The sequence below is a fragment of the Brachyhypopomus gauderio genome, chromosome 2 (assembly GCF_052324685.1).
Source record: "Brachyhypopomus gauderio isolate BG-103 chromosome 2, BGAUD_0.2, whole genome shotgun sequence".
NCBI lineage: Eukaryota > Metazoa > Chordata > Actinopteri > Gymnotiformes > Hypopomidae > Brachyhypopomus > Brachyhypopomus gauderio.
Window position 1 is genome coordinate 5446285 of NC_135212.1, and position 15833 is coordinate 5462117.

The following is a 15833-nucleotide window of genomic DNA, read 5'->3' on the forward strand; positions in this document are numbered from 1 at the left end:
AATTATCTAAAAATGTCTCCACTGAGCAACACTGAGTCTAGTTCTCATGATAACCTATTTCTTCACTGTCTACTGCTTTCTGCCTTGGACAGGTTCAAAACCTAAACACTGTAGTGAAGCGATACATAATAGCACAGCGAAGCCACAGGATTTGACCACAACTCTGAACTGTTCGAATGAACATGAAAACATTTAGAAATAATCCTACAATTATTCCACTTTGTTGCCTTAGTGAGTTCGAGCGGGTCACCTTGAACGTTCCACTAATTCTTTCTTTTTAAATGATCCGGTGGTGCGGGGCACGACGTTGCGAAGAGGAGGGAGTGGAGGGAACATTAGAGTGAACAGAGAGCTCGGGCTCAGAGACCTTTTTCCTAAGCAGATCCTGAGCCCTTTTCATTAATGACTTTGCATTTTTTCGTGATCCTTAAAGGTCTCTGAGCAATCTCAATTTTCTTCTGGGGCACAGGGACACTTATCCAAGACTATGCAAATGCACCGGGCACTCATATGAATCAGGCTGGATGAAGCAGCCCACATCCTTTATATAACATCCATGGTCCTTAATTTGGGTTGCCATAATTTTACTTTATACGGAAATGCGATTTAGCTTCACTTCGGCTTTAAATAACTGAACCTGAAGCTCAAAGTGAGCCACTTCTGAAGTTTGAGCTAATCCGCATCAAAGCACTTTGTTTTTCGGCCCTCCAACACGCACATCTTTAAAATGAATACACAATACAACTCGAAGGAGAAAAACCTTCCTGGGCACCCTTCACTGAACTCTTATACCAAATTACATTTTGCCTTAGTGAACATTAATATTCTTTTTCTTGTCCATGGGCTGCTCATTCATAATAGAAGTGAGCTGCTAATGAATGCACTGCACACAAACAAGCAAGAGAGATTTAATTTATGCGAGCCACTCGCCTTCGCCGGCTTGCAGCACATTCCGCCACTTTCGAAGTGGAATCGCGGCACAACACGGAGGAGTGTGTCCTAATATGATTGTGTGTTGGTGCATGGCCACTCATCGCCGCTTAACAGGGAACAAGTGTGTCTGCGAAAGGCCTTTTTATTCATTTCCGCATAAAAGCCAAGCCACAAGGGAGAGTGGCGGCTCCGATTGGCCTAAAATGACACGCGCTAAACAGGTTATGCACACCGCACACATTTGTGACTGGAATGGCCACCCAACCAGTATTCTGCTCTTTCTGATTCATAAAAGCCCCCAGAACCACTTTCTCTTGATGTGTATTTGGAGCTGGGATGGGTTTTTTTTTTTTGATAAGCATTTTTATATCGAAGGCTCAATTGTTTGTTTGGTACTCTGTAATTACATAAGTAAGAACACAAAGGATCAAGTTGATGATTTGAATCTGATTTTGATCCATTTCTGGTGGAAACCCAAAGTGTCGTGCCTGTACTGTTGTACTGTAAGGGTGCAACATGGCAAGAACGCACCAAGGCCCACCAAGGGCAGTGAGAGAACCCGATCTCACAGGCAAAATAAGTGAATAAACGGTCCTGCATCCCCTAACAGCTGCCCTGACCCGACTCCAGCCCGCCCTGCTCGCAAGCAAGCGGCCCAAGTCGGATCTCGGCCTCTGATGGAGCCGGTCCAACATAACGGGGCACTTGGCAGTGTTGCAGTGGTAAACATCTCTTTAAAGCCGCTGCCTTTGTGAGCGTCCCCGCAGCAGATGGGACTACCTTTAAGCTCAGATCACCACTTAATTCTCCACGATTCCTAAAACTGGAATCGCAGCGATGCTTTTCGGCACGATGATGAACGAGAGCTAATGTTGCGACCACTTAGCATGGTACAATTCCATCTGCATAATGCTAACTGCCCCCTGTTAGTCTCTCTCCGTTAATTAAAATCCCAAGTGCACCGAACGACTTGCTGGAAGTGATGTCACATGCTCTCCGAGAGAGCTGGGATGAACAGATCAGTGGGAAAAAGCTGCCATCCTGCTTTCCACACCAGGCTGTCGGACTCTGGGGGTGGGTGGCCCAGTTCTGATGCAGAACTCAGCCTGGGGAGGGGGGGCACCACTGAAGCAATGGGCTCCTTCAGTAACATAGAGGCCCTAACGCACTGTTCCTTCTACAGAGCTTCTACACTTGGCCCTCATGAGGAACCGTAGTTTCCTGTATCTCTTAGGGGGTTGTTGAAAGACTTTGGAATTTGTATTGTCAAATTTACTCACACAGTTTGTATTAAAGCTCCAATCAACCATCCAATTAGCCATTAGATTTGCTTACTAGCGCAGGCACGGCGAAACTTCATGTTGTACTTAGGGAGGCTACTGCCATTACTCGGCTAGTTTCGTAGACTGTTATTTTAAAAGCCCCTGCAGCAAGGTCTGGTTTGCCAGTTCTGTACAATAAAGTTAAAATCCTCATACTACCTTAAAAAAATGTATCTTAACAACTGTGTTTCCCTCTCTGATCTACTTTCCAGAGTTAGGTTCTGCGTCAGTCGCTATCCTGGACTTCCAGGCCAAGCTGATTTGCTCACAGCTCTTAGTTGGACGGCGATATAAGAAAGTAATTCTCCCAACAATCAGACAGATTCACTTGTCAAAGTCATGGACGCAAACCGCAGTGTAAGAACACATCCACGCCCCATTCTGTAAGCTTACCAGCTGAAAAATGACACTGTCTGCGGCGATTAAGTAAAAATGCGATCTCACATGCCGGAGCTCCGGTTGATGGAGCTCCGTCTTATCTCCACCTTCCAAGGTGATCACGTACAGCGCCACTTCCGTGGAAGTTAGACTTGCGACTGGCTAATTAAAAACTTTCTCATTCAGTTGTTTTCGTGGACAAGAGAGAGAGACAGAGAGCACAGAGGACAATACAGTTCACCGAGGCACTGATATCGTCATAAAGCAAAAAGATGTTAGCAGAGTGTGAAACCTGTCCTGTGTGCAGACACTAGCATCTAAAGCAGGTGTCTGGTCCCTCTGTGGAGAGCCAGTGATTGTCGGTTGTGTTTAAGGTCATTCATTTGATCCCAGGGTCCTATGTTCTCCATATTTATATGGTGCGTAATGGGAACCTGAAGAAGGATCTTAATATGATGTGGACTGTTGCAAGAAGTCATCAAAGGGCTTTTCTGCTCCCTAGTTTGGCTCTGTATACAAAATGTCGAGGGTTATGGTTAGAGTTAGAGTTAGAGATAGAGTTAGAGTTAAAGTTAGGATGATTAGGAAGAATATTGAGCTTAGCAACATGGGACCCTGAGGATATAGTACCCTGGGAACACCTGGACCATGGGATCATATATACTCTCCCTGTGAGGTCACATTATGTGCCATGGACAAAAAACCACAGGCTGCACAGTAGACATAAAGTCTTCCAGCACCACCGTGGTGAGATCTGAAGAGCAGTGGTGCGACGACGTACTGCACCATCACACACGCCGTCGTTAACAGGACGAGGCTTTTCGTCTCTCCTCCTGATACAAAAAGTAGCTTTTTCCGCGCTGCCTGGTGAGTAGGTCATATAGACTCTTAAAGTCATTGCAGGTTATGTGTTCCCCCCCCCCCATGTCTGTTAAATTGTTGATGTGTATCAAGGAAACATCTGCCTGATGTCTATCAACTCCTGAGTGGGGAGTAACAGTGAGGTAATAGGTTAAAGGGACACGGAGAAATCCTTGCTGGTGCAAACACGATCTGTTGCGTAAACTGCCGGAGCAGGTCCCTTCGTGTAGACAGTTGTGGGGGATTTGTGCTCAGGCTCAGAGAAGAGAACACTAAACCAGACTCAATTTCTCACATTTATATAGCTGAGATCCTCGTCACTGTTAGCGAAAGCGTCAAATGTAGGCTGTATTACGCCATCTCTCTCGGATGATGGTGTTCTGTGCTTTGGGTATGAGGACACTATATCTGTGCAGATATTTTGAGAAAATGCCATTGTTTGTATACAGTTACATCTCCTGTGCCACAATTATGTTTGAACATTATTGATGATTGTATTAGGTGGAACCAGCCAAGTTGGGTTTTATTTTGCTGGTCTTTAAAGCATGCTTTACTAAAGGGCTTGGGCTGTAATCGTGTTTTTCTCCGACAAACATTTAAACAAGCATCTATTGACAGGTCATCATGAGGTTATGCTGTCGAACACCACCATGACCACGGAAACGATTAGAACAGGCAGCAGTGGGCCCTTGGAGATTTCACTGCTACATCGTCATGGCAACTTTATTGCTCTTCCTGTGAAATGCAGAGATGACATCATCAAGATCACTGTCCTCACCTTGTGTGTTGTAGAGATTCAGAGAGATTAGCAGATTAGCATCCAAGATTACACAGACTCCAAAAAGTCTTGATTGCACTGCAAATCTGCAAATGAGTGTGGGTTGTAATTAGTAATGCACCATTTACAGCGTTTGAGTTAGTGATCAAAAGTAACTAAAAAGCATTACTGTAAGCTACTGCTGACGTTCTTTCCTTGCCAGAAGAAATATTACAAAAGGCCCATAGAAACTAATCCCTTTCTCAATGTAGCCATAAAAATCTGTCCATTAGCATATCAGTTACTGTAATCTCTTTCATTTTATGGCATCCATATAGGTGCCGGCAGAAACCATCAGTCGTGATAGTCTTATGTGCACAAAATATGACATGCACAAATTTCAGTGTCTTCACAGCACACGGTTTCAGGGCTTGCAACCTTGATGATAAACTCTTTTGCATCTCCAGTTAACCCTGCTACAATGCTGAGATATTGCCTTGACATTTTATGCAAACAAACTGTGTGCCACATGGGCACGGCTTTCCACCAAGCGAACCCACCCCTGACACGGGTGGAGGGTTTTATCAACCGAGAGGAAGGCTTGTGTCTCTGAGCATGCTGTTTATAAGCTAACCGATTAGTAATCTATGGGTAATTACACTGGACATTAAAAAAGCTTGAAAGGCAAGTGGATAAGGACATGTAGAAAGAGTTTGGGATTGAAGGGAAAATCGGGTGGATGGAATTGGTGATGAGTTGGTGTTATATTAGTAGGTAGTTGAGCTATTACCTGTAGCTGAGCCTGACGTGCTAATCCGAGCACGGCTAGGGGCATTACTGCACCGTTAGGGGCATTACTGCACGGTTAGTGGCATTACTGCACGGTTAGGGGCATTACTGCACCGTTAGGGGCATTACTGCACACTCTTGTATAGGAATCCAAGTTTCTCTGCATGGGCTCTGTGTGGGCATGGCCAGTGCCAGCAGTAGATCTGGCTTCAAATGCCCCCAAATGCCCCCAAACCCCCCAAATGCCCCCAAAGCCCTGGCACACAGAGACCTGGGAGACCATCTGCTGATAACGACACATGTACATGTACAACGAGGACACACGCAGAACAATGCATCACCAGTTTCCAGCCCCAACCAGCAGACCCCACATTTCACCACCTTACACCACCTTACTATACACCACCTTACACCACCCTACCTTACACCACCCCAACATACACCACCACACCATACACCACCTTACACCACCCTACCTTACACCACCCCAATATACACCACCCCACCATACACCACCTCACCCTACACCACCACACCATACACCACCTTACACCACCCTACCATACACCACCCCAACATACACCACCCCACCATACACCACCTCACCCTACACCACCACACCATACACCACCTTACACCACCCTACCTTACACCACCTTACACCACCCTACCTTACACCACCCCAACATACACCACCCCACCATACACCACCTTACACCACCCTACCTTACACCACCTTACACCACCCCAACATACACCACCACACCATACACCACCTTACACCACCCTACCTTACACCACCACAACATACACCACCCCACCATACACCACCCCACCCTACACCACCTTACACCACCCTACCTTACACCGCCCCAACATACACCATCCCACCCTACATCACCACACCATACACCACCTTACACCACCCTACCTTACACCACCTTACACCACCCCAACATACACCATCCCTACCTTACACCACACTACCTAACACCACCTTACACCACCTTACACCACCTTACCATACACCACCCCAATATACACCACCCTACCTTACACCACCTTACCATACACCACCCCAACATAGACCACCTTACACCACCCTACCTTACACCTTACACCACCCTACCTTATTCCACCCCACCATACACCACCCCAACATACACCAGCCCACCATACACCAACTTACACCACCCTACCTTACACCACCCCACCTTACACCACCTTAAACCACCCTACCTTACACCACGCCAACATTCACCACCCCACCTTACACCACCCTACCTTACTCCACCCCACCATACACCATCCTACCATACACCACCCCACCATACACCACCTTACACCACCCCACCATACACCACCATACACCACCCTACCTTACACCACCTTACACCGCCCTACCATACACCACCTTACAACACCCTACCTTACACCACCTTACACCACCTTACCATACACCACCCCAATATACACCACCCTACCTTACACCACCTTACCATACACCACCATACGCCACCCTACCTTACACCACCATACACCACCTTACCATACACCACCAAACACCACCCCACCATACACCACCACCCCACCATACACCACCCCACACCATACACCACCCCACCTTACACCACACACCATACACCACCCCACCTTACACACCCACCATACAATACCCCACCTTACACCCCCCACCATACACCACACACCATACACCACCCCATCATACACAACCCCACCATACACCACCACCCCACCTTACACCACCCCACCATACACCACCTCACACCATACACCACCCCACCTTACACCCCCACCATACACCACCACCCCACCATACACCACCTCACCTTACACCACACCATACACCACTCCACCATACACAACCCAACCATACACCCCCACACTACACCATCCCACCATACACCACACACCATACACCACCCCATCATACACAACCCCACCATACACCACCACCCCACCTTACACCACCCCACCATACACCACCTCACACCATACAACTCCCCACCTTACACCCCCACCATACACCACCTCACCTTACACCACACCATACACCACTCCACCATACACCACCCAACCATACACCCCCACACTACACCATCCAACCATACACCCCACACCATACACCACCACCCCACCATACACCACCCTGCCTTACACCACACACCATACACCACCCCACCTTATACAACCCCACCATACACCACCACCCCAACTTAATCCACCCCACCTTACACCCCCCACCATACACCACGCCACCTTACACCACACACCATACACCACCACACCTTACACCACACCATACACCACCACCCCACCATACACCTTACACCACACCATACACCACCACCCCACCATACACCTTACACCACACCATACACCACCACCCCACCATACACCTTACACCACACCATACACCACCACCCCACCATACACCTTACACCACACCATACACCTTACACCACACCATACACCACCACCCCACCATACACCTTACACCACACCATACACCTTACACCACACCATACACCACCACCCCACCATACACCTTACACCACACCATACACCACCACCCCACCATACACCTTACACCACACCATACACCACCACCCCACCATACACCTTACACCACACCATACACCACCACCCCACCATACACCTTACACCACACCATACACCTTACACCACACCATACACCTTACACCACACCATACACCACCACCCCACCATACACCTTACACCACACCATACACCTTACACCACACCATACACCTTACACCACACCATACACCACATCATACACCACCACCACACCATACACCACCACCCCACCATACACCTTACACCACACCATACACCTTACACCACACCATACACCTTACACCACACCATACACCACCACCCCACCATACACCTTACACCACACCATACACCTTACACCACACCATACACCTTACACCACACCATACACCACCACCCCACCATACACCTTACACCACACCATACACCTTACACCACACCATACACCACCACCCCACCATACACCACCACCCCACCATACACCTTACACCACACCATACACCTTACACCACACCATACACCACCACCCCACCATACATCTTACACCACACCATACACCTTACACCACACCATACACCACCACCACACCATACACCACCACCCCACCATACACCTTACACCACACCATACACCTTACACCACACCATACACCACCACCCCACCATACACCTTACACCACACCATACACCACCACCCCACCATACACCACCACCATACACCATACACCACCACACCTCACACCACACCATACACCACCACCACACCATACACCACCACCCCACCATACACCACCACCACACCATACACCACCACACCTTACACCACACCATACACCACCACCCCACCATACACCTTACACCACACCATACACCACCACCCCACCATACACCTTACACCACACCATACACCTTACACCACACCATACACCACCACCCCACCATACACCTTACACCACACCATACACCACGCCCCAGCAAAGTCCATTTGTCACACAGATTTAGAGACAGAGTTGAATCCAAACAGCAGAGATGATCCATCTGCAGAATCTCAGGATACACAGAGCATAACCAATTTAAGTGCCCCAGTCTCCTTTAAAAGGAGGGGCGGGATACTAAGTCACATCTGATTGGTCAAGTTCCTCTTTAATCTCACACAGGGCTAACATTATCTCTACTGGAAAAAAAAATGATGAAAATTGTGTTTTTAATTTAGAGCTTAACTAAAGAAATATGTGGATTTCCACTGATATATTTCAACTCATATTAATGTTAGAGCATAGAAAGTTACAGCCGACAATGCACTGCAGAAAAGGAACACCCTTTGGGCCAAATGATGTATATGATTTAAAAACTAGAACAAATTACTTTCCTTTTGCCTATAATAAATTATCCTTAAAATATCCCTACACAGGACGAGCTAAGATGATTACTTCTTTAGTTATGATCAAGCAAAATCAAAGTGTTTCCGTACAGTAGCATATTGCAGCCGTAGCACATACATCTCACCCACAGATATCCAGTTTTCAGTTCTCGACCACATAGCCGCAGGTATTGATTGGAATTGACATATGCAAGTGGTTTTCAACCTATTGTGATATTTCAACCTACCGTGGGAGGCAAACTACAGCTTGAGTCTGACAATGGCAAAGGCTAATGTAGTCCTGATATATCATTACAGACCAACATTTCAGTCTGTCTCTACATTAACCCCTCTATCGACTAATGGATTTCCCAACATGTTTGGATAAATCATTAACAAATGTGTTTCTGATAACACATATCTGTGTGTCTGACGCCTGAAAGCTGGAGCTCATCAAAACTGGAAAATAAGATTAGAATAAGTAATAAACAGTTTAAATTTTAATAATCTTCTCTTTTAATAATCACCAGAGAGACAGAAATGATGATAACATGGTGTGGGTATGATTGAAAAGGTTTGGTTCATTGGGTTTATGAACTTACTGACAACAACACTGTATTTCCAAAGCTTTATACACCGGCATGCATTTTGAATGTGTTTAATTTCTGAAGAAGGGTGTTCCTCAATGAAAGACAGGTAAAAGGAGGCACAGGGGACATATGAAAGGTCTAATATCTCTTTCATAGTATATTACCTCAGCACTTGCTTCAAATGCCAATTATGTGTGCTCAGTCCATTGTATCATGTAGAAGATTCATGTCAATAACTCTGTCATTTTGTCTTGAAGATGGCCTGCCTGTGTACACACCTGCACTTTGACCTTTACGTGTCAGGTTACGTGGGAGGTGCAGCCAGCCCTGTCCCGCCATGTGTCCTGTAACACGCATGACGCCCTGATTCAGGGTCCAACAAAACTGAACATTTCTATTCTTCACTACAGTGACGTCTGTAAGTTAGTGGACAGTATTTTTTTTTTTTGTATTGTTGTGGCGGGTGGTTGGTGTACTTCAAATTAAACAATGACTAAGCACCGAATATCAGATGAAGTAAAAGGTTATTACATCTACGTCTATGAGACACGTGCATCATGGACTTTTTAGATGTGCTCTGTCTGTATCAGGGAACCAGAAGAAATGGACAATTGGCTCCAGCTTTTATTCTTGGCAATATGTGTGTTGTTGTGCCACAGAATGCTTGCTGTCATGAAGAAAACCTTCTGAACATGTCAGGTGTGATATCTCAGATGAAAGAGTTGAAATCTCAAAGATACCAAAAAATATATATACTATACACATTACCTTGAAGGCTTTGCCATACGATGCAAAGTGCTGGTGACCTCCAGCACAAGAAGCCCAGGTCAGAGTTTGCAAAAGATTTGACACACGCCTTGCAGTGGTGTCCTGGACAGCTGTGATGAAGACTATCTGTCACGTAGTGATGAGTGAGTGAGTGCGAAGAGAAATAAGATGAAGTGGTCATGATTCAAAAGATATCACCTCATCTGTGACTCACAACCACAGGTGATTAATGGTTCACAGCGGAACTGGTTCGCATATATATTTATTTATTTTTGGAATTATGTGACTGCTGACAGCAACTTCAGAATCAGTTCTGAAGGGCTCAGAAGCACCACACAGATCCAAGGCCTCAGAACACTGAAGACAGTATGTCTCCTTACAGCAGGACACCCCATAATGTAGCCATGCTGTTTATCAAGGTCCTGATTTCACTGGCCTGTCCTTACCTAAACTTACCTCAAAGCTGAATATAAATGTACATGTATGGAAGACAAACCCAAAAACAAAAGCCAGTGAAACAAGCAGGAACTGACACCAGACACAGAGCTGAAAACTTCATTATTGACCAGACAGAGTATCTCTAGGGATATCTTCCAGTCTCAGACTTGCTAAACATGACATTTTTAGATATATCAATTTGTCCACTTGCTGAAATGAAGAGATTATGTTTTAAAAGGGCCATGACTCATCCATACAAATGTAATATTCCCTACGACGAAAACTTACAGACTGCACCATATGCTCCCGCATCCAACACGTTCATAAACTGGCTTCATTAGGGATCGATAAGGACTAAACCCCGTGCTGCCGATGCTTTGAGTGGTTTTCAGACTTCGACCGTTTCTAAACAGCGCCCCCTGTGAACACACCAGGGAAGCGCACTCGAATTTAGCCGAGTTTATTCAGCAGTAAATCCTGAGCTGAAACGGGGTCTTTCCAGAGTGCTGCTCCGCAAACGGTGGCCAAGCCCTCCCAGTTGGCCACCCTTTACAGTTCAGGGGAATAGTCAGTCGCAGGTAGCAGGAGACACCATGATTCAACAGAGTGGTGAGCCACTCGCCCTGCTTGGGTTTACACATGTTCCATTATTTTGGAGGATGAACCGACACACCAAACACACCCCTGACGCTCCAGCCATGCCCCCCCACCGTGGGGGATGCCCACAACAACCACACTGAAGATATTATGCTTCAGATAAACACACTGTAAAATATAATAGTGGATATTATTGTTGTGTGTTATATTAGATGACAATGAATTAGTTCTCATCTGTCAGATTATGTAAATACAAATATATCTACTAGACCTTTGAACATGGAATGAAATACCATTTTCACTGCAGTCTCCTATTAACAGTCTCAAATTCATGGTTTTTTATCACAAATGTTGATTTTGCCAAAGTGATAACCACACAAATCTTAGCAATAGTAGAGGTAAACATGTAAAGACAATTTAAAGTTTTCCAGGTTCCATTTTGCACTATAATAATAAAGCAGATTTAATCACTCAGATTGTTTGGGCAGGCCAGGTGATGTCACCAGGTGAAGTCACCAGGTGATCGCGTCCTTACCTTGTCTGCCATAATCATTGAGGAGCCCCCGTGGATTCCGAGGATGGGTATCAGCGTCTGGGAGGAAATAAAATCCAAGATCTGGGCGATGGCTTCCTGGTCTGTGCCGTCCCCAAACACCACGCCGTGGATTTTGGTCCCAGACATGAGATCACACATATGAGTGATGATGCTTTTGGGATCCGTCTCGTTGACCAGCAGGGTGACCACGTTAACGTCGATGGGGTCGTCCTTGGTCCACAAGGCCCGTATGTCCCTGTCCGAGATGTAGCGCGTGCGGCCCAGGATCACAGCAATGTTCAGGATGGGAACCTTCTCTGCCGTGTGCGCCAGGCTCACGAGGGCCAGGATGGCGGGGAGCGTCACGAGCGCCGACCTGGAAAACCCCATAGTGCTCTGCTTCATTCCCTGTTGGCAAAAGGTCAGAGACAGCCAAATGTCAGTAAAGCGGTGGTCCTCTCCATCCCCCCCCCCCCCCCCCCCCACGTGACCGCGCAGGGTGCCTAACCTAGCGCGGCGTTTACGTCTCACAGAACGACGCTTCTGCAAGAGTTCTGCAGTCTTCTGAAGTGCTTAGCTCTAATGCCTCGCCTCATCCTGAATTTAAACTCAGGAGCAACATCTAAAGGTCCACGACGGGGGCGAGCGGAGGAGAAGAGAGGAGCGAACGTCATGACACCATGAGACCTCCTGCACGAACCGGGGGGGGGGGGTTGGGGTCTGTTCTCCTCTGGCTAACACCATACCTCAGCCTACTTGTGTAGGTGCACAAGCAGGTGATGCAAAGCGAGGTGGATATAACCGAATATATATTGAAATACACTGCCATTTAGATGATTATCAAAGCAATATTAATGAGACTTTCTATGAGATGTTTTTGGTGCATCGTGTAGTATAAATAAAAGCATGTAAAGGGAGGGTTGGGTCAGGTGGTTTCGGTGCAGTATGCAGTCGTGTATTGTGTACATGAAATGCCTGGATTGGTTTAGCAGCACTGATAAAATATTAGAAAGTTCACCAGCAGTTCTCACTGGGAAAATCTGCCTTGTGTTCTTTTCTGCGCACCAGAGAATTTAAGTTTAAATTAAGATGTGATGATAATGAGATTCCTCAAAACAGAGATTTCACAAAATTGGAAGGTTACTTGCTACACTTTGTTTAAACTATGTTTTAATATATTAAGCAAACGAAGGTATTGTGTTGTTAGGACCTGTCCAAGTTCTGGGGACGGTGCTTGTATTAGGATAGAACGGATTTTCTTTCTGATGTCATTAATTCCCAGAAAACCAGCTTTATACAATTGCGCCCCCTGTTGGTACGTCGCAAGCGTCCACGGTCCTCAGTTGGAACAACCAGCCTCATTACATTTTAGGGCAGACTCTAGTACGTTCAATGTCATAGTATGTAGGCTAGTTGAGCTATGGCGATCTACTGGGAATGGTGCTTATATTATGTATCAAAGAAGATGATAAAAACTCTTTTTTTTCAGTTCACCCGCAAACCAAGACAAAAAAGTGTTTGAAGTCCTGTCAACAACTAGACAAAAAAAAGCCAACGCTCGTATTTCGTCCGTGTTTGTAAAGTCAGTTACAAACCCGCAGTGGTTATTCTATGATACAACAAATGTATGTGGCTTTGGTACACCGGCCCCGGTTCATTGTCTCGTTGGTGGGGTGTTTGTCTGCAGAGCAACGCTCAGGACACACAGCCTCCAAGCCTCTGAGATCTGGCGCTCACATGATCATGACACGAGTTTTCATACAGGTAAATCGGAAGACGAGTGTCTTGGCGAACCTCCTACACACCACGTACTACCGGCTAACTTATTACATGCATTTTACTGCGTTGACTTCGGAGCGATGCGCTATCGAATATGGTGAGAGTTGGCGGATGTACTGTAATCTTTAGTAAAGATGCATCCCCGTGGCGCAGGAGGCGTCATTAACACCATTCTTTGCGCTCAAGATCTGCAAAAGATTTATTCAGTGCTCGTTACATTCAAACGAAGTGTAAGGTTGCATTTTGCGTGTTAGGGACACACACTTATGCGGGTTTCGGTGTATTCTCAGACGCCCTGCACTTTGGAGACTATATGCGTAAAATGGAACGCTGTGGCTGTGGCGTTAGGAAAGGCAACTGTATTTCAGTGAGAGGGGCGATGTACTCACAGCGACTCTCTTCCACAAAGCTCCAGAATCGTTGAATGAGTTGACATTGCAATAGTCCCCCTCTCTCCTGGCAGGCAACAAATACGAACAATTATTTCCACCGATGAATCATTTAACTTCAAACCCAGAACCATGAATCATATTAATCCAATCATTAGCGTTTTCAAGCTTTATCCATGACTCTTAGCTCCTTGATCTCGCATCCTTCCTTCCGACACAACTGAAAAAAGAACACATACAGGCTGGTGACAGAATCCGCAAAAAAATGGAATGGAAATAAGCAATTGTGCTGCAGGACTGCAGGACTGCAGGACTACAGGACAGCCGCGTAGCCCGTGCTCCGCGCGCCGTTCCTCGCAGCTCCTTTAGAACTGAGGGTCTTCGTCACTTACACGTCCTTAAGGTGAAAACGAGAATTACACCCTATTTTACAGCAAGGCACCCCGCACGAGCAAAACAACTGCATTTAAATGCAGCAAACTTCAAACCAGACATTGCAACTTAATTTTGTCATCGATCTAATAACTGATGCCCCCGTCACCCGTCTCAGTACTGTACAGCCCGCATGTCACATGTCTAAACTTGTCCGTTCCTTAAGATCAGAAGAGACAGCGAAGTTTAATTAATGATAAGATTTCGTTAGAATCTTGAAAATCCTTGCGGTTTGGATAACCTAATAGGCCGTTACCTCGTTTCATTTTGTGGGGCTTTGAAATGTTGCCACGCAATTTCTTCGCCTTTGCAAGTCAGCAGTCTGAAGCATTTCGGGGAGGAATTGCCTCTCACTGACGTATCATCTGAAATTCCACATGCCACCGTCGAATCTACTGCAGAATCGGCCCACATCCGGGCTCATGGACGAAATGGGTTTTCAACCATTATTTCAAACAGGCTTAGAGTGTAAAGCGTATGTTACCTTCTTTTTGGAGACGGGGGGGGGGGGTCAATATGTTGCTATGGAGTCAATTGAAATCTCTGCATTCGCTTTTCTATTTCACGTGCCATGAAATTAGGGCGGGAAGCCTCGATTTTTGATTCACTTTCCCCCAGTAAAACTAACGCTTAAAGTCCTGCCGTTGATGCCTCGAACTGATTTACCTCCTCGTGGTTGAGCGGGTCTGTCTGTCGCTTAACTGTGTTTGCGGTGCCCTGCAGCCTGTGGGGAGCTGTTCTTTCAGCACCTCATTTAACTGAATGATGGTTGAACCCCTCATAAAAGCACTGTGCGCTCATCACAGCATAGTGCAGCGCGAATAAAGAATAATACACACACGTGCCACGTCCCAGTTGGTTAGGCAATAATTCTGCTGTGGCGCAGTGTATTACTATCTCATTAACCATCAATTTTATTTGGGAATAAGGGACCAATACGATTTGTGGGCAACAGTTAAATTCATAACCTATAGATAAAAATGCATTTACCCAAATGATTCTCCATCACCCAAACACCCCATGCCACACATCTGCAATATATGAATATCGCATCACTGTTAAAATGCATGACGTGACTTTCAGCACATACACAAGGTGTGTGTAATGCCACGGCTCCCCGTGTGATGTAGCCAATCTCTGAAAGTCTTTCACCTGCGAAGGCGCCAAAGGTAAAGATATGTGGCTCTTTGAAATAGTGGAGCTAGCACTTGCCACTGGAGGCAAGCGTCTAAGCCTCCTGCTCTTTTTTCTACAATTCAGAAATGCAGAAACCGCTTTATTTTTCTTACAGCTACTCTGCTGCAT

At 46.2% G+C, this 15833-nt stretch overlaps 1 protein-coding gene across 1 annotated transcript in view; it reads right to left on the reverse strand.

Moving 5' to 3' along the window:
* The window catches only part of grin2aa (glutamate receptor, ionotropic, N-methyl D-aspartate 2A, a), a 99888-nt gene extending 85263 nt beyond the window's left edge, over positions 1-14625 (reverse strand). Inside the window, 2 exon segments of the mRNA XM_076983692.1 lie at positions 11929-12336; positions 14097-14625. Of these exon segments, the coding sequence (XP_076839807.1) occupies positions 11929-12333 (405 nt within the window). The 5' untranslated portion in view covers positions 12334-12336; positions 14097-14625.
* Between the last annotated feature and the right edge of the window lie 1208 nt (positions 14626-15833).